Raw genomic sequence first — 19794 nt, 5'->3', positions numbered from 1 at the left:
CGAGGGGTGGGGGAGGTGTAAAAAAAAAAAGTCCTACAGAAATCAGAAAAAACCTTTCGGAAGGAAAATTCAAGAGGAAATCTATGGCCTTCAACTCTGCAAAAGTTAAAGTTTGCCCTCTCGTTTATCTGCGTGTTGACGTTAGAAATTTTGCCAGAAAACAGAGGCAGGACGGTAGGAAGAAAGGAATGCGCCATAGGGAGGGTCGCAGAGAGGAAAAGTGAGGCTTTGAGGGGTCGCCCCTTGCTTTCTGCCACGTTTTCCAGCCCCCACTCCGGCCCGTTCCTCTTTCTAAACGTCTTCCCCACCAGGGTCTCCAAGACGACCTGGCGGAGGACCCGTGCTGACGGGTGGCCGGCGCCCCTGGGACGGTAGGGAGACTTCCCGCGTTCCGCGCCCCCTTCTGCTGCGCTCTGGGGCGCGGGGGGCCCGGGACGCGGCGCGGGGGCGGGGACTTACCTGTCAGCCGGCCGCCCCGCCTCTGCGCGATCGAATGTCGGCGGCCGAAGGACAGGGCGCCCAGCCAACCAGCGCGCCGCCCCGGCGAGGTTGGCCAATGCGCTGCGCGGCGCGGGGCGGGGCCGCGCGTTTATAGCGCTCTGACAGCGCGCCGGCCGCCGACTTTCCTCCGCGGAGACGCGCGCGGCGCCGGGAGCGGCCGGAGCGGAGCGAGCCGCCGTGCGCCCAGCCCTCGGGTCGGGGCGCGCACTCACCGCGCACACAAAGACGCGCTCAGCGTCCCGGCCGGCCGCAGCCAGCAGCTGGGGGAGCGGCCTCAGCCCCGGGCCCGCCCGCCAGCCACGACCGAGCGGCCCCTTTTTTCCCGCATCCGTGGGCCGAGGGCGCGGGGCGCAGGTCCTTGACGAGCGGCAAGAATCGGGCCGCTTCCTACGCGTCCCGGAGGTCCGCCTCGAGCGCCGAGCTCCCTCCTGAGGACTGGAAGATGGGATCGCGCCGCCGCGTCGCCCGCGGACTCGGGCCGCTGCCCTCCCCTCTGGATCTATAGTGGACGCCACCCTTCTCGGGGCGGAGCGCCCCCCCAGCCGAGCCCCGCGCCGCCGGCAGCACCCCTTGCCTCTCCGCCGGCCGTCTCGCCTCTTCTTGCCTTTTGTTTTTAAACCCCAGCGCGCTGCGCGTTCCTCTTCACGCCCGCGAGCGCGCCGCCGTGGATGCGCCTGGCACCCTGGCTTCGCACGCGAGTCGCCGGTCCGAGTTGCGTTCGGCGCGGCGACCCGGAGCCCCAAGCCCGCCGCCACGCCGCGCACCGAGCGTGGGCTTCCGCGGCTCCCGCCTGGCGCCCTGAGGAGCCCCCGGAGGGCGAGCGCGTCCCGAGGACTCAGTGAGCCGCAGAGAGCGGGCTGGGCGCGACGATCGTGCCCCTGGTCGCTCCGGATTCGCGGGGCCTTGCGTTGGTGCCCCTTTTTCGTGCCCAGGAGGATTGGGGAGAGCGGGCCCACGCACCGCCCCTCCGAGGTCCGGAGGTCGCGCGGAGCTGGGAGTGGTGTGGCCATGGCCGTGAGGAGGGACTCCGTGTGGAAGTACTGCTGGGGAGTTTTGATGGTTTTATGCAGAACTGCGATGTCCAGATCGATAGTTTTAGAACCGATCTATTGGAATTCCTCGAACTCCAAGTAAGTTGCGCCCGCGATTCTCCCCAAAGCCCGCTAGCGTCCCCCGGTCCCCGCGAGTCCCAGCCCTGGTCCCTACGCCGCGTCCCCTGGGCGGGAGGAGAGGCTCGGACGCGCCTACCGCCGCCGGGCCGCGCACATCAGGGGCCGCGCCGCGGAGCCAGGTTTTTTTTTTTTTTTTTTTTTTGGAGCCTCGGCCGGCTCCCCGCACCACCCCCGCCGCCACATTTCACTAGGTGGAGACACCTCGCTTGGCTCTGGAGCCCGAGCGCGGGCTCGAAAGGGCGCCCTCCCCCAGGCACTCCCCGGCGCTAAAAGCCTCTGGCGGATCGGATGTCACGTCCGGGAAGGTGTCCGATGGCGATACCTGACCCTCGGTTCTTTTAGAGGACGAAGAACGTGATCACAAATAATCCCGGCCGAATCGGTGGGGCCGGCGGGCTCCAGCGGAGGGGTGGGCTGGCGAGAAAGGCGGGGATGTGGCCCTTCCGAGAAACGCGCTCGACCGCGCGGTCCCTGGGCTTCTCAGGGCGGGCGGTGGAGCCGACCCTCGGAAAGGGGAGCCCGTGGTTTCCCTGCGCCACCGGCGCTGCAGCGCCCGAAGCCCGCGCGCCTCGTCGTGGCGCCGCCAGCCCCAGGGCGCGCCAGGAGCTCGCCTGCTCGGTGAGAGAACTCGGGCAGCGAGACCTCTCCTCGCCCCCCTGAACCCCCTGACCGGGGGACTTGCTTTAGGTTTCTTATCTCAGCCCCCGGCGCACTGGGTTGTTCATTTATAAATCAGCGGCTCCAAACTCTGCAGTCGAGATAGTCGACTTGATTTTAAGAAGGCATTTTCTAAAAGCTTAGGGTACTACCCAGTAAACACTGCTCCCAAAGCCTTGGCGTTTGGGGAAACTAACTGGGCAGAAATTGGACCTTTGGGGATCAGACTGTCATGTATCAAACGGAAGATAGGCAGTCCTTGTAGAGAGTGACTTTCAGTTTGGGTAACGAAAGTAATGTAAATTTAAGAATTTAGAAAATGCGATACATTCCTGAATATAAACGGCCATACTCGTAATTAATCATCTCTGCATGCAGTATTGTGTATTACCTCATTCTCAGGATACATTTCAGAAAATGTTTTGCAGAATTATGGGATTTTAGCTTTAGGAAACTTGGTAGAAGTATGGAGACATTGACTAGTTCTGAAGTGAGTCTTTAATATTAGAGACAAAATCAATGGCTTTATTGAAGTTCAGCAGGTCAGGCATGGATTTAGGGGTAAAGAGGCGAAGGACTGATTTAGAAACCGCATCGTAATTAAGGAATTTTATCCAGCCTTTTTGAAAGCGGTCAATTTTAAGTTCTCCAAAATACTAGCCAAGAATTCCCAATTAAACGGGCGAGAAACGTCACAGTTGTAAACCGGATTAAACAGAAATTCTCGCGTGGTACCTGAGATGGCACTTTCAAACGCTGCTCGTATTTATGGTTACTTAATACCAATCTCCTTTCAAGTAGCCTAATCTGTATGGATTTTTTAAAGAATCAGGTGTTCTGTTCCCGGAGAAAGTACACCACGTTGGTGAGCTTTTGCCACTGAGCCCAAATTGTGAGGCACCTGGTGATGGCCGAAAGCGCCGGGCTCCGGACCTGCGGGCGGTCGCTAGCCCCCGGCGTCCAGGAGACAGCGGCCTTGGAGCCGGGACGCTGGCGGGGGAGCCCGGCGGGAGCGAGGCCCGAGCCAGTGCGCGCTTTGTGCCTACAGGGGTCACTCTTCCATGCGCAACGCTCGCGGCGCCAGGCCTCGCCCCCTCCCCCCTTCCAGACTGCCTGCTGCTCTGCTTTCCACTTTCACTGGTGGGGCTCTCTCTGGGTGCTGGTGTTTTTTCTTATCAAGATTCAATATTTATACTTAAATCTAATGGAAAGGAATTCTCGTTAACCCTTCAGCGATTAACTCTGGATGTCCACCTTTCGTTATTAACTCTGCAGTCTTTGTGTTTCTGGGAGGGGGGTTAGAAATACCTTTTGAGGGAAAAAGATAGAGCAATATTTATTTCAACCTCATGTTTAGAAATCATTCTTTTGGTAGTTTTTTCTTGGATGGGGGGCGGGATGAAAACTAACATTTACTCACCATCCTGAAGGTTTTTTTTTTTTTTTCCTCCCTGTGCTCTGGTCAGAGATTTACAGACCTGCTGAAACAAAACAAAACTAAAAAACCGTTGCCCTTGACTCGATTCCGACTCATAGCGACCCTATACGACAGAGTAGAACTGCCCCACGAGGTTTCCAAGGAGCACCCGGTGGGTTTGAACTACCAACCTTTTGGGTAGCAGTCATAGCTCTTAATCACTAGTCCACCAGGGCTCAGTAGACCAGCTAGATAGAGGCCTGTATTTTGGTGAAACCTGCCTCCCGGCACTCCTGAGGCTGCAGTGGTGATTGTCCCATCCTCAAGAGGAGGATTTCTTTACAAATTCTCAGCTACAGTGGGTTGCCTGGAGGCTTCTGGATAATTTGTCCCTGGAAAAGGTCTGTTTCACAAAGTACACAGCTGAATTGTGCTAGCTTGAGGAATCAGAAAATTTCTTCCTGGGGGAATGATGTGAAAGACCTTTCTCTAAGTTTGGTAATGATCGAAACCCCTGGTGCAGTGAAGTTTCACATCAGTTCCTATGAACTGCAGAAGGATTCATTTGTAATGAAGCAATCCTCAGTAATTAGATTTGTTTCATTTGAAAGTTAGCTTTTTTTAGCAGGTGGTAGACACAGGGAGCTTGCAGCAGCTGTTTGAATACAGGGTCCAGAAAATCCTTTGTAAATTTACCACCGTCTCCATAACTACTTCAGTCATGCTGTCTGCTGCCCCCATCCCTGAGAGTTTATGGAATAATCAAAAGAAGTCTTGTGTGCTGCTAGGTTATTCACATTGCATCAGTAGGGTCTGGGAAAGTTGGGTCAGTTGTAGCCATTTAGATTGGTTAAACTTTTTCTTTCAAATTCAACACAGAATAGCAAAACCTGGCTTTTACTCCCAAAGAACATTTAAGCAGAGCAGTTTTTTCTGGGCACGATGTTTTTAAAGCCAAAATAAAATATGCAGCCCTTATTTTTACACGAATTTCACTTTATAGTGAGCAAACCTGTATTGAGGTGACATTTTAGAGGCAATGACACTGACTTTATTGAAAATTTCAGCCAGGCATTAGGTTCTCATATCAAAGGTTGCTGTTCCCTGTATGTCGCACACTACTTAGCTAACAAAGCATTTTTCTTTCCCCATGTAATTTTCCCCAACATAATACTGAGTTCCTGATATTGATTGACTTGGGGTGGTACAAAAGAATGGCTGGATAACATCTAGATAACCTGTAATAGATGGACTCCACAACAATCAGGCTCTGCATAAATACCGACCTGTCCGAGATTGATAAAATAAACTACAATGCATAAAAAAAAAAAAGCATAGTCCTGTTTAAACAGCCCGTTCAATAACATATAGAAGCCAGCCTGCCTTCCATTGTGTCTGAAATTCTTATTTTTGTAGGTAAACAAGTGCACATTCACTGCTGATTGAATGGCCCCTTGAACTGTGCTCCACAGTTTGCGTTTGGGTTAATCTTGTCGGTTTTAATAGAGAGAGAGAAAAGAACAAAGCACCAGGGGTGGGAATTGTTAGTACTTTCACATCCACATTGCTCCCATTTTGTCAGGATGATAAACTGTGGGTAATGGACTGTCGTCCTTCCACAGGACAACCGAACCAGGCAGAGTACAAAGCCGCATCACACAACATGCTTGGTAGCCTCCTTGGCAGACGAGAATTTATTTGGGAACCCTGTGTCTAGAGGACTGCACTTTTTAACCCCAACAATCACCGCTTCAAGCCTCAGTAACAGGAGCTGGAGGTTAAGATTATTTGTTAAGCACTTGGTTCTAAATCTTTCACAAAGCGAAGCTGTTGACACTTGTAGTGATGCAAAGAAATGCAAATGACTCCAACATTCCTAAATGTTTCGGATTCCTAGGCTCAAGTATGAAGACAGGTGCATTAGCGGTAGGCCCTGAGACCATCTGAAAGCTACATGTTGGCAGGACTGCTCCACAGCAGAGTCAGCCGAAGAGTAATTGATCCATTATTTATAGTGGTTATTGTGAGACTCCTATCTGTAAACTTTAATGAGGCAGCTTCTCTGGTTGGTGGATCAGTGTGACAATTACCTTCAGAGGGAGACTGCAATGAAAGCAACTCAGTCCCTCCACCTTGCTCTGGTGCACTTTAGGTAGCTCACCGGAGCCTCAGTGTGACACGTAGCTTAGAGCAGCGTTCCAGAGTGCCTTCACTTAATGGGAAACTAGTTGAGATCCCAGCATGACTGCAGTGATGCGTCACAGAAATGGGAGTGGCAGGGAGAAGGGAACCCAGAACGTGGCCCCTAGTCACATCTTTTTTTTTTTAAAGGAATGATTGTCTTTAACATTTTATGAAAACTTTAGTCTTCTAAAATATTTAATTGCAAATTAAGAAAAAAAGACAGCGCCCTTCTAAGAAAAATAGTGAGTGAAAATGGTACTCATGTCTGCCTAATCTGGGCCTTCCTTTGCTGCTGACAGAAAGAACCTGTTTTTCAGGTCACTTATCATACACATCTACATAGATTTGCTTATGAGCTCGGTCTTTGTCTAGTGGAGTAGAGCCTTAAATTGGAGTGTTCAGCTGTTTAAAATATTTTGATTAAAATATGCAGGATCCATAGAACTATAGCTTCTAGTTAGGAATTAGCTCTTTCAGGGAAGAGCTCCCCCCGCCCCAACTCCTTTTCTGGGGGGAATTAGAATGGGGTTGGGGGAGGAATGTAAGAAGCAAAGAAGGATAGCAAATGGAACAGTGTTCCGAACAGCTTGGAAAAACTCCTGTGGCTTCATTGTCTCTCTAAAGCCAAAGAATACAAAGACATAAGCAATGCAGCCCTTCTCCCATGATGGAAAATGTAAACCGTTGACATGGCTCCCCTGTTTAACTTGTTTAATTCTCATTTTAAATTCAGTACTATACTGGCCGTGTGAACTCTGAAGATTTCTTTAGTAATCCATTTTGTAGTTCCGAATCAAAAACAAAGTGAAAGGGCCTGACACAATTTGCTTTTATTTTTAGGCAAATCAACCCCGACCATAGTTAATAAAGGGATTACAGCCCAGGCTAGGTCTTTACAGATGTGATGTAAATCAAGGACAGAGCATAAAGAAACTGATCCTTTTTGATTGAAGTGTGGTAAAAAGGCATAGAGAAACTAGGAGCAGTAATCTGATCGTATGGCAATAAAACCACCATTTTCTGTCTTTCAGATAAAAATAATGTGGTAAATCCATGCAGTTCATAAGATGTAAAGGCAGATAAAGAGCGGAGCCATGGCAACATATAGATTAGCTTGATGTTAGAAATGACACGTCTCTGAAAAGGGTGTAAGAACGGAGGCCCTTGCTCCAGGCTGTTGGGTATTGTGAGAGGCACACAGACTTGGAAACTAGGATTAGAAGGTATGAAAGGCCTACTTGTGGCCTGGGATGGTTAGAGCAGTAAAGAAAAGCTGCTCAGTTCTTGCTCATTGGTGGTGGATAATATGGCAAAAGTAGATTTCATTGACTGCCTTTTTTTATATATTGAGATTGGGGCTGATTAAAAACTTCAGATCACTGCAGTTGTTCGGGCCTAGAAGATTTTCCTTTTTAACTCCTGGCCTAACAGGGGCAGCCATTCTGTAGGATTAACGGCACTTCTCTGGCTCTTGCCTTAATCTATTTGAGCTTCAGGCAGGGACACGCTGGGAAGGGACAGAGACCAGAGGGGTAGGTGGGGCTGGGGTTATCTGAAAAGAAAACAGAGACCTTTTGATTTCAGCCATCTTTCAGACCCAGCTCCATCTCACCCTGCATGGGAGAAGCAAAGATAAACATTACACATTGTCCGCCTCCTTCAGCTAGATAACTCTTCTGTAGGTTTTGTCTTTCCCACCCTGGAAAAACACAATAATATAAATAAAGGGGGAAATTTAGTTTTATTTCAAATGAGTAGTAATTTAATATGCCCAAACCAGTGGGCTTAGTGTAGATGCTATATCACTCTTAAATGACTGTCTGAACCTTTGAGTTGAACGGGATGGGCTGTGTCCGTGGAAATTACAGGATTATAAAAACGTTAGTGCCCCACAGCTTAAAGTTAAAAAAAAAAAAAAAAAACCCACCATGCTGTTGAATCTGATTGCCCTCTATCCTGAGAAATCTTGTAAATAAGCTGGATTTTGTTTCTGCCGTCCACACTTTCCATTTTAGTCATTAAACAAAGTAAGCCATTGAGCCCATGATTGGGTTACCTGCAGAGTTACATCCGCAGTTTGTGAAGCCAGGAAGGAAATATTTGCTTTATTGCCTTCTATTTGCTGTTACAGAAAACTCTTAGCATTTCTTTGGGGGTGTCTGAACTCTTAAGACATTGAAAATACCGAAGCCTAAAAGGACTGTAAGTGTCTTTCCTGAGGGAGAGCATTTTGGGTGTGTTTTACAAAGGGGAATTCAGTGCTGTTTTCTTAACAGCAGCGTGCGGGCTTTCTAGATTGCCGCATTTTCTTTATGTTTTGGAGGTTAAAAACGTTTTTAAATTATTGTACATAGACACACCAAAGCCAGTGCCTGATGGGTTTGCCTTCCTTCCTAATTCAGTAATCTATATCAAAAGATCCGTTTTGTCTATGGGGATTCATCAAAGGGAAGGGACACCCCCTAATTTACAAGCTGGTCACATCCAAGCACCTTGCATTCTGCGTTTGACAATGATTGCTAATGGCCTATTCAACTAAAGTATTGCTTGTTAACAGGGAACAGAGCATGATAAATGTCCGGCAAGCTTGCGGCCTCCTTCAGCTTTTCAGATGCAGACTGGTGCATATTTATGGCAGGCAAATGACAAAAGGAGAAGCTGAATTGCCCTGGCCTCCAGCTTTCTGTTAGAGCTAAGGTTAAAGTGATTAAAGAAATGATGCTAGAATCCATACCATTGGCTTCCTCTCCATCCGCCAGCGTTGGGCTTTCTGGTCTACCTGCGTTAACGTGTTTCAGAAGGATTATAGATGAGGATGGTGGATCCGGTGCACACCAGTGAGAGGGGTAGGGGATCAGTTAGGAAATGTTTTCCATGCCCACTGAATGTGAGGTGGACCTGTTTCTCTTGTTCTAGCAGAGAACCAGCAGTGCCTCTAAACATTTTAAAAATATTTTCCTTTCTCTATATAAATCCAAATATGTACTTTTAGTCCCAAAGCATTTTGTGGTTTGGTGAATGCATACTTGCTGATTTGAAATAAAGGAAAAAAAATAAAAATATAAAAAAAAGCCCAACGGAGAAAGCTCCAGTAACGGAAAACAGGTTGTTTCAGCCCTTCTTTAGTAATTATGTAAACAATGGGAAGGGAAAACTGGCAGTAGTCAAGTATTAGTAGTTTGCGATTACCCATTCTCTGAGGCATGAATAGGTAAACTCTGGAACTTCACAGCGGCGGGTATACATTCAGAGGGCCACGAATGAACAATGGGTGTTGTGCCATACTTTGAAAACATCATTTTTTTCAGCACTATAAATTCCTCATGCTTCCAAGGTATAGTGATTTTAAAGATTCGGGTTCTTTGCATCCAGCTGTAAGTTCAGTATTTGTATTGCTCTTGTGACCCTTAACTAGCTGCAAGTCCCATTGCCCCTAAAGCGTGACGCTGTGCATTTCACCTGCACCATCCCTTTACATCCTAGCATAGATATGAGTGCTACCCGGCTTTTTGAAACCAGTAGGAGTAGTGTGTTTTTGTGTTGGAGGAAAGTAAGTGATTGTAAACACCCCCCAAAAAAAAACCCCGAAAAACCAAACCCGTTGCTGTTGAGTCGATTCTGACTCATAGCAACCCTATAAGACAAAGTAGAACTGCCCCAGAGGGTTTCCGAGGAGCGGCTGGTGGATTCAAACCGTCGACCTTTTGGTAAGCAGCCCAAGTCTTAACCACTATACCACCAGGGTTTCCTAAGTGATTATATAGCCCTAAACTTTTAGCTTGCCTGGTAGTTGTGTGTGGTTTAGTTTGGGTGCAACTCCCTACTGTCAGCCTCCATTCCTGTTGTTCCCCAGTCTACGGTCCCTGCCGAGTAAATACCTAATCTGTGTGGTTCTCATACTCTCTGCCTTCCAGATTGTTCTTTAAAATGATTTCCTCAAGCCTCAGGTATTATAGCTGGGGAACTGCTTCAGAATTCCTTCAGTCCTTTCTCTTTCCACCAGCCAGCCTGGCTTACTGTGTGGCCTGAAAACATTTGCCCTCAGTCAGAATTGCCTCATGGGTGAGCTGAGTAGGGCAGCTGTGGTTAAGGCCAGCTCAGAATGTATCTAACTGCAGAACAAGTCAGAAAATGTCATTTTTCATTTAACCACCGGAGCTATATTTCGGCTACATTTCAGGTAAAAATAAGCTCTTCCAGGCCTTGAATTCACCTTTTCCTGTAGGAGAAGGACTCATTGTAGGGGACTGTCCAACAAAGTTCGCCGTTTTCTATTAATGCGCTCCTTCTCTTTATGATATAGACCAAACTTAGTTGCCTTAAATCCTTCCTCTCTAATCCCAAAGCGCTTTGTAGTGAGAGATGTTGGGTGTAGAAAGAACATTTTACACTGCTGTGTCATGATTCATATGGAAGTCTTAAGACAAGAATTTTAGGACATCGGAATCACCTGGAGGGATTGCTGGGCCCCACCCCCCGTGCTTCAGATTACGGAGGTCTAGGGTGGGACTTGGAAATTTACATTTCTAAGAAGCTCCCAGGTGACACAGTTGTGGGTGCTTCTGGTCCGGGAGCACATTTTCAGAACCATTGCTCTAGATCAGTTTTTCTTGAAAACTACTCGATATTTGATCATCATACATTTAAAAGCCACATTGTGATCTTGAAAGAATCGTGTGGAACTTTTCCTTACTGCCTCCTACCCCCGTTCTTGCTTTTTTTTTTTTTTTTTTGTACACAGGATGGTGAATAATTCATTGATTCTTTCAGCCAGCATTTATCAGCTGTTAGGCCCGTTACTAGGATCCGAAAATATAAAAAAGAACAGTCTCTACCCTCAAGTAACTTAAATTCAAAGGCTGGTAGAGGGAAACCCTGCTGGAATCAAACACGCTGGGAGCCAGGGTGCCATGGTGTGGCGCACAGTAGGAGTGTTCACCCTGGAGAAGGGATGGCGTTCATCCTGGAGGGAGGTGATAGTCAAGAAAGCAGCCTTGAGGAGCAGAATCTTGAGTTTTGAAAGACAACGGACATCTTTAAGCAATGTCACAGTGGATATCTGAAAAAAAAGAGTAAGCAAGTCAAAGTATTAAATTTCAGTTAAAGGTAGCCGGCGTCTATAAAGTGTATATCTATAAACATACTATATCCTTTCATATATCTGCCCGTAATACCTTGGGGACAGTATTTAGCTAGCAGGTAGAAGGGCAATATCCCTGCCATAACGTATTGATCTTAGCTTCCTTTATAAAATAACTCACATGTCAGAATTAGTGCTATGAGTCGGAATCTACACGACAGCAATGGATTTGGGTTGTTTGGTTTATAGGATCGCCGCAAGTCAGACTTGATTTGTGGGATTTTTGTATTTGTTTTCAAAATGAGCATAATGGGTGGGCAAAGCAATTCAGCATAGTGGGGAAATTGCTATTTTAGTGTAGTTAAGAGGCCATCCTTTGAATTTGCGTGTGCTCAATCCCAGATTGAATGTAACTTTGGGATCCTCTGTGTCTCTTTGTATCCTCTGTGTCTCTCAGTAGTCCCATCTCTAAAATGGGGTCAATGTAACAGTGCTAAATAAAATGATAATAAAATTGTGGTCAAGATGAAATATATTTACAGAGCTTAGCTCAGCTATTAATAACAGCTGACATTTATTGGCACAACAAACCAATAAATGTCGCTATTACTAATCAAGATTTATTGAATATCTACTATGCGTCTGGCTAGAGTCCTCTTTGCTTTTCACATACAAATACAGAATAAATGAAAATTCTCTGTCAATAAAGATTATAACAGAACAGTTTCACCTTTTGAACTCTGATATTATATTTCACTTTGTTTACCTACTAAACATACTTGTTCTCTAAGATTCGTGTGAGCCTTATCTGCTGTATAATCTATCTTTTTATTATTATTATTATTTCCCTTTTACTGGCAAATTAAGTACTCTCTCCTTTGCCTGCATACTCTTGCTGCTTTCATTATAACCCTTACATTCCTGAATGCCCTTGTTCAAACATGGCCTGAGAGTAGGGGCTGTGTTGAATCCACTTTGTATATTCTAGTCCACAGTACAATAGGAGATTGGACCCTTGAATGAATACAAAAATTCATTAATGTTATATTGCGTATTTAGAAACCTACTGAACCAGTGGACATAATTTAAGAATACTGTCAGCCCTTCATATCTGCGGGTTCCGCGTCCACAGATTCAGCCAACCACAGATCAAAAATATTTGGGGGAAAACAAAAAGGACGACTTTTTTTTTTATTGTCATTAGTCCCTAAGTAATACAATATAGCAACTATTTACATAGCATTTACACTGTATTAGGTGTTATAAGTAACCTACCCACTAAAAATCCACCTCCATCGAGTCAAATCTGTCTCATAGTGACCCTGTAGGACAGAGTAGAACTGCCCTGTAGTATTTCCAATGCCTTGGTGACACAGTGGTTAAGCGCTTGGCTACTAACCAAAAGGTCAGTAGTTCGAATCCACCAGCTGCTCCTTGGAAACCCTATGGGTCAGTTCTACTCTATGGTTTGGAACCAACTCAATGGCAATGGTTTTGGTTTGGTTTAATCTTTATGGAAGCAGACTGCCACGTCTCTCTCCCACAGAGCCGCTGGTGGGTTCCAACTGCTGACATTTCAGTTAGCAACCAAACGCTTTAACCTCTGTGCCACCAGGGCTCCTATAAGTAGTCTAGAGATGAAGTATGTGGGAGGATGTGTGTAGGTTATATGCAAACACTATGCCATTTTATACAAAGGACTTTAGCATCTGCAGATTGTAGTATCCGGGGTGCTAGAACCAATCCTCCGTGGATACTGAAGGATGACTGTAGTTGTATACAGCACTTACTGTGTGCCAGCTGTTCTAAAAAAAAAAAAAAAAAAATTTTTTTTTAAGTGCTCTACAAATACTGATTCATTAAATCTTTATAATAACCAGATAAACGAGGTACTTTTATTCCCATAATACCAGTGGGGGAAACTGAGGCACAAATTAATTCATTAACTTGCCCAAGGTCACAAAGCAGATAGGTAGTACATTCTGGATTTGAACCCAGGTATTCTGGTTCTGGAAACCCTGGTGGTGTAGTGGTTAAGTGCTACAGCTGCTAACCAAAGGGTCAGCAGTTCAAATCTGCCAGGCACTCCTTGGAAACTCTATGGGGCAGTTCTGTTCTGTCCTATAGGGTCACTATGAGTCGGAATGGACTCGACGGCAGTGGGTTTGGTTTTTTTTTATTTGGTTTTTATTCTGGCTGTAGGATCCCTGGTGACACAGTAGTTAAAGCGATCAGCTGCTTACTGAAAGATTGAACCCACCAGCTGCTTCAAGGGAGAAGGATGTGGCAATCTGCTTCTCTAAATATTTGCAAGCTCGGAAACTCTATGGGGTCAGCTCTACTCTGTCCTATAGGGTCACTGTGATTCGGAATGGACTCGATGGCATTGGGTTGTTGTATCCTGGTTGTAGCCTCGCTTCTCTGAACTGCTCTGCCTTTCTTATGCTGTTTTATGGAGTAATTAGTTATCTTGTAACTAAATCAAGGGGGTGCTTGTTCAAAGCAATACGTATAAGGTAGATTAAAAAAAGCTTTGGTTATGATTCTTTAGTTGTCCATTTTGAATGATCGTCTCTTTCCTACGATAGATATCCAATTCTGCGTGGATCCTTTGAACCTTTGCGAGGTAATAGGGTGTGGCCAATGAAAACAGGATAACAATTAGCCCACTTAAAGTATAGTTAAATATTTATTACACCACGTAATATTGATGCATTTACTGAGTATTATATCTTTGACCATTAACATTGTCCTTTTAAGAAAAAAATTGTTCCTTGTTGGGAGAAAAAGCGGTTAGACTCTTGAGGAGAGCTCCATGTGGTTAGATGCTGAGTGCGTGTCAAGCCAAGGAGGTATAGTGTGACATCTTTTTTAGAGTCTAGTCACAATTAAATGCCATTTTATTTTGGATTTTAGGATCTGTGCCAGCTTCCAGCTTGTCAGAGCTGAGAAGACTCAAATCAAGTCCAGGCCTATTTCTACAGCAAACTGGGATTCTGGCTTTTTGCCTGTGGATTCATTCAGTACAGCCCATCTGGCTTTTGATGTTCTGCAAGTTTGGAGTGGTTTGTTTAGGGAAGCGATGCCTCGAATACTGGTGGGCCTACTCTCTTCGTTATATGGCTGTCTCTTTGACTTCATAATGAAGCAATCTCACCTTAGTATTTTCACCGGTGCTGATCACCTGCTTACCTATAAACCAAGCACTCCAGCAACCATATCTTGATTCTTTTTACATCTTGGGGAACCATTGCATCCTCTTAGCTTCTTCGTGTCCAATTAGCCCCAGTTTAGTTCAGCAGCATCCTGTTTGAACAACGTCATAGTATTTAACCTTTGGTGTGACTTTGGTTTCTGCTCAAGGTGATTCTAGGCAGCATATGGTAACTAAGCAGGAAAAAAAGTCTGTTGTCCGCACAGTTACAATGTAGCACAGTTCACATTTTTAAAAGATGCACAGTTTTGGCATTATCTATAGGGAAATGAATAACCCAATCAGATATTGCTACTTTATCTTTTTAGTGTTGGCAGTGCAGACCTGGCTCTTTCGTAGCCTGCTTCATTTCTCGTCCCCCTTCTCTTCCCCTACTCTGTAGGCTATCACAGAGCCCCTGAAAGGTGCAGAAAAATGTCTCTACTGCCATACACCCACAGCAGACCTATCCTGGACCCCTCTCTGGAGCCTGGGAAGAAGGATGGGTCTAGAAGGCAGCGTTCCTCCTGTCTGGAGCAGCCATTTAATCGGCTGTGAAGCGACTGCAAACATCCTCAGAAATTATGCTGCTAGGCTTGTTACACTTGACAGCAAGGTGCATTTCTTCTCATATCAAGAGAAAACTAGAAGAATTTTGTCTCATACTTCATTTAATTTGTTCATTCTTAACACACACACCCATTGAGCACTCACTGTATACAAGGCACTTGAGCAGGTGCTGGAGATCCTAACAGGAAAGTAAGACAGACCATCTGTCCCGGGATTCAGACTTGACCTTGAAGAACAGGAGTGTATTCTCTCATAATGCTGTTTTCCCCACACCAGGGGAGAAATTTCCATTTTAATAAAGCATGGGTGAATTTGTTTCATCTAAATAGGCAAAATTCCTGGAAATTAAAAAAAAAACCATGGTGGGAGTGAGAAGAGAAAGGATTGATATAAAATATGCATACACCTAAATTCTAGAGTATATACTGTTGCTGTGGACTAAGAACTGAGATATATTTTAACTTTATTTCTTTGCTTTTTTTTTTTTTTTTTAATGCCAGGCCGTTCACGGTATGATTTACGTATGCCTCTCATTTCTGCGATTTCTCACTCAGGTAAATGACCAGATGGGTTCGAACACATACCTAAAACAACAGAGAACCAGCAGGAAATGCCCTTTGCATTTCTTTCTATATAAAAGCCACTTTTTTTTCGGGGGGAGGAGGTTGTCACACCTATAAATAACAAGAGTTCCACCTTCTTTTATAGACTCTTGCTAAAGGCCTGGCTTCAAACAAGACAGTACAGGTACAAACAAATTACAGTTGGAAGAGAATATTGCAAACTCTTCTCGTCTCCAAAGGTTATGAAATACTTGTTTTAGTCGTGGAGCTGGCCTGGTAGAGCCAGCGTGACACAGTCTGGCATTAATGAGATCAGTCCCTGTTTCACGTTCTCAGTGTGCATGCCTACTAGAGCATCCCAGCCTTCGTTTTTACATCCTCAAATTTTGCCTTATGTAGCTATGAAATTCATGGAACGATTTGTTTTGGATTTTTTTTTTTTTTAATTTCACGTCAGGGATCAAGTAATCTCTGCTAACTTGTGGAAAGAAGATACAACAATGATATTTGCACGTCACAGAATTTATTATTATTGTATTTTTGGTGAAAGTTTACGCAGCAAATAAGGTTTGAATCTACCGGCAGCTCCTTGGAAACCCTACGTGGCAGTTCTACTCTGTCCTATTGGGTCGCTATGAGTCAGAATCTACTCGCCAACAACAGTTTTTATGCATATTGTCCAGTGGCATTGTTTACCTTTAGTCCTAATGTGTCAGCATTCTTGTTATTTCCATTCTGATTGTTCTGTTTGTGTTAATCTAGCTTCCCTGTCTCCTCCTTACCTTCTCATCACACACTTAATTTTAACTTTGTCTTATAGGTAATTAATATACAAGTTGAAGTTATATTTTTTCAACTTCAGCTCTTTGTGTGTGCTCCCTCTCTGTGACACAGAGGTTTTTATTACAGTGAAAATCATGATACAGATAAAAATTGAAAAAAAAAAAGTTATTTTCTGGAAAAAATTTAAATTATGAGAATATGTCCGAGAAGAGTTTTAACCTAAAATTCACTCTCGCCACCAGTGTTGTGAGCATTGTATCGCAAATAAAAAAAAAGATTAAGATCAAAAGGAGTCAGTTTTCATCCAATTGTACAACAGTGTAGGCTGTGAAATTTAATATTATTTTGACTTGTAAGATAATTGTAGAATGACAGAGGGAAATGGATTACGTTTAAATAAAAGTGTACACAACAGCACACGCAGACTTTGTCACAGGGAAGTTGAGGTCATTGGGCTGAGAAATGGGCCTGCTGGTCTGTCGCTCCGCAGATTAGTAGTCTTCTCACTTTGTCCAAGTGTATACCTCGCCCCTAGCTGCAGAGGCACAGATGCTGTCATGCCTCACATCAGAGAGTTGCTAAACTGGTTTCTGGGCCTATAGGCTCATAGTAGTTTGAACCTCTGGGCTTCTCATCTTTCCTTTTCTTGAGAAGATTTTGCCTGTCATTGGTATGAAGGTTGAAATGTACACCCCCTCCCGCCCCACTCTGAGCTGTGGGATTTATAACACTTTAATGGTCCCAAATTGTCTAGCCTGCTTTTATGCCCCTTTTCTTTTCCTTGAATAAATCAGATTCATGTTGCAGATATTCATTTTTTAGAAAAGTGTGAAAGAAGGGGCACCTGTGAAAAGAGGCAATTGTTCCAACACACCTACACATTTGAATTAAAGCCTCCCATTACTACCTTGCTTCTTGGAGGGTTAAGGCCGAGGAGAAAATAGTGGTGCAGTTGCTTGAAGTTTTAAGGTGACTACTTGTTGCTCTAAGCAGCAGTATCTGGTACCCTAGTCCTCTATACACCTAATACCCTATAGCTAAGCCCCGCTGTCTCTCTGGTTTCAGAGCAGGCACGTGGAGAAACTTGTTCTGATGTTCAAATGCAAAAGGGGGCAGTAAAGGGCTATCCACAAAAAGGAAAAAAAAAAAACAAATTTTTTTTTCCCCAAGTGTTTCCTGTGGTGGATATTGCCCGAGTCTTTCTTGGGTCCTGCTTTTATGTATTCATTTTATAACAAAACTCTTCTGTTTTGGGCATTTAGAGAATATTTTATTAAGCTGTAGCAGCAATCTAGCATTTCACGGAAGCAAGGCAAGACTGAATATCCTGCCTGTTTATGAAATGTGCCATCAAATTGGCATCATCAGGAATTTAGATCATTCTTCAGTAGTATTTATATTTCCAAGTGTACAGAGCATTTCTGAAAGGAATTGGGCGTCTGTGTGAACATACACAATTCCTGGTCTTCTGTTTAATGCTCTCCTATCTCCACAGAAACACTGGTGCTTGGGGCTCCTAGCTGAAGACCAGAAGGGCACAGTGCAGTTAGGGGTCAAGGGTTTAGGCTTTGTCCAGGGCAGCGTGCATCATTTGTTAGGAGGTAGCTAGAAAAACCAGCCAATTACAGCAAACCTGCAGAGTGCTTTTCTCATTCAGAAGTTCAGACAAACCAATTTACAAACTGGCTTCTCTCCTGCACTGCAGCCTTTGATATTTAATTAACAGGAAAATAAAAGCACTTGATGGAAAAAGTGCCTCTTTTCCCAAAAAAATGGTAAACTTAAAATGTATTTAATAGAGAACATTGATTTGAGGATAAACCTATTATATGATTCTTAGTTTGCCAACTCTAGGGTCGCTATGAGTCGGAATCAACGGCACAAAACAACAGTTTGCCAACTTGCTGGAATAAACCTGTTTCTAAACCTGGGATTCAGATTCCAGGAAATGCTAGCTGACGCAGAGATTTGTGCAGTTTAATGATTAAGCATAAATTGTATCCCATGTTTTTATTTGAATAAACAAGCTATATATTACCACAAAGGAGCCTGGGGGTGCAGTGGTTAAGGGCCAGGCTACTAATCAAAAGGTGGGCTGTTCAAACCCACCAACCACTCTGAGGGAGAAAGGTGTGGTAGTCGGCTTCCATAAAAGATTACAGCCTTGGAAACCCCATGGGGCAGTTCTACTCTATTCTGTGGGGTCACTAGGAGTCGGAATCAACTCGATGGCACACAACACCACGTTACTACAGCTTTTGTGAACTCAGGAGTCAATTTATTAAGTAGACCATAATTCAGACTATAATTATTTCGTTTCATTGCTTTCTAAAGAATTGCATCAAAAAGTTTGCAGGTCAAATATCTAAGTGCTTATTCTTCAAATTAGAATTAGGAAAGATAGTTCAAGAAGATGGTACAGTTTGTTTTTGAAACTACGCTTTAGAAAATGATGTTCCAGTATGATCACCAAAGCATTGAATGCTAATTGCAGAGAATTTTGAAAAACAGAAAGAGCTAAAAATCAATCTAAACCCACCGTCCAGGAGCCAATAGCTGTCCCAGGTGAAGACCTGGAATATGGCCACCTGTGTTTGTTTGCCTCCGTGTAGTCAGAAAAATAAGCCAGATAGCATACCACATATTTTACATACGTGTGTATTTCTCAACTGAAATTAGCAGTTTACTTAGAAGAACCATGTGGCCTAATGATACAACTTTGAAATGAAAAAAAATAATTCTCCCTGGAAAAGAAATATATATTATCCATGAACTTCACTTTGCTTGGCAATTTGCTCCAAAGATAGAAGAGCATGAAAGAGTAGGTTTCCACCCCCACACACACTCACCCCATTACTTACTCAGCTGGCACGGGCACCAGCGTGTGTGGGATGGTTTCCATTGGTCGTGTTACATGTTACGAATCAACCAGTTGCCGCGGAATCAGTTCCGACTCATGGCGACCCCACGTGTGTCAGAATAAAGGTGTGCTCCACAGGGTTTTCAATGGCCGATTTTTCGGAAGTAGCTCACCAGGCCTTTCGTTCACAGCACCTCTGCGTGGATTCTGTACTGGCCTGACCCAATGATTTGTGTGGACACTAGAGCATAAAAATGGGTGATTCTTTTCTATATCTTTTTTCTCTGATGCCTTTGATCTGTTTCAGCTTGATGTTTTTGCGTTTGGTCGCTAGCATACTACTCTGACTTCGCTTACGGCGGTGTCCGCATATTCTTCAGTCACTTGTCGGCATGGATTGCTTCCGTATCTTCTGTTTTTCGTGTACATCGGCACCACGTCCATCACTTCACTACGTCATTGCGCTCAGCGGTTTTCAGTGTTCTCCAGGGTTGACCTGTCACGAACTTTGGCCAACCTTGAACAAAAATGGGAGGTGTCATTGGATGTTTGTACTGGGGTGCATGTGTTCTAAAACCAAACCCAACCCGTTGCAGTCGAGTCAATTCCAACTCACAGCAACCCTGTAGGACAGAGTGGAACTTGCCCCCTAGGATTTCCAAGGAGTGGCTGGTGGAATCAAACTGCCATCCTTTTGGTTAGCAGGTAAGCGCTTAACCACCGCACCACCAGGGCATGTGTCATGGTCAGGGGGAAAGGCAGGAATGGGTAGGGGAGAAAAGGGAAGCAGAGAAAATAGACTATCCATGGGTGG

General features: G+C 44.9%; 1 protein-coding gene across 1 annotated transcript in view; it reads left to right on the top strand.

Annotated features, from left to right (window-relative positions):
- The first annotated feature begins 936 nt into the window (after positions 1 to 936).
- EFNB2 (ephrin B2) overlaps positions 937 to 19794 on the top strand; it is a 50167-nt gene continuing 31309 nt past the window's right edge. Inside the window, exon 1 of the mRNA XM_049867351.1 lies at positions 937 to 1631. Within this exon, the coding sequence (XP_049723308.1) occupies positions 1510 to 1631 (122 nt within the window). The 5' untranslated portion in view covers positions 937 to 1509. The remainder of the gene's footprint in view (positions 1632 to 19794) is intronic.

The sequence above is a fragment of the Elephas maximus genome, chromosome 23 (genome assembly GCF_024166365.1).
Source record: "Elephas maximus indicus isolate mEleMax1 chromosome 23, mEleMax1 primary haplotype, whole genome shotgun sequence".
Classification (NCBI taxonomy): domain Eukaryota; kingdom Metazoa; phylum Chordata; class Mammalia; order Proboscidea; family Elephantidae; genus Elephas; species Elephas maximus.
This window is presented reverse-complemented; position numbering and strand designations above follow the sequence as displayed.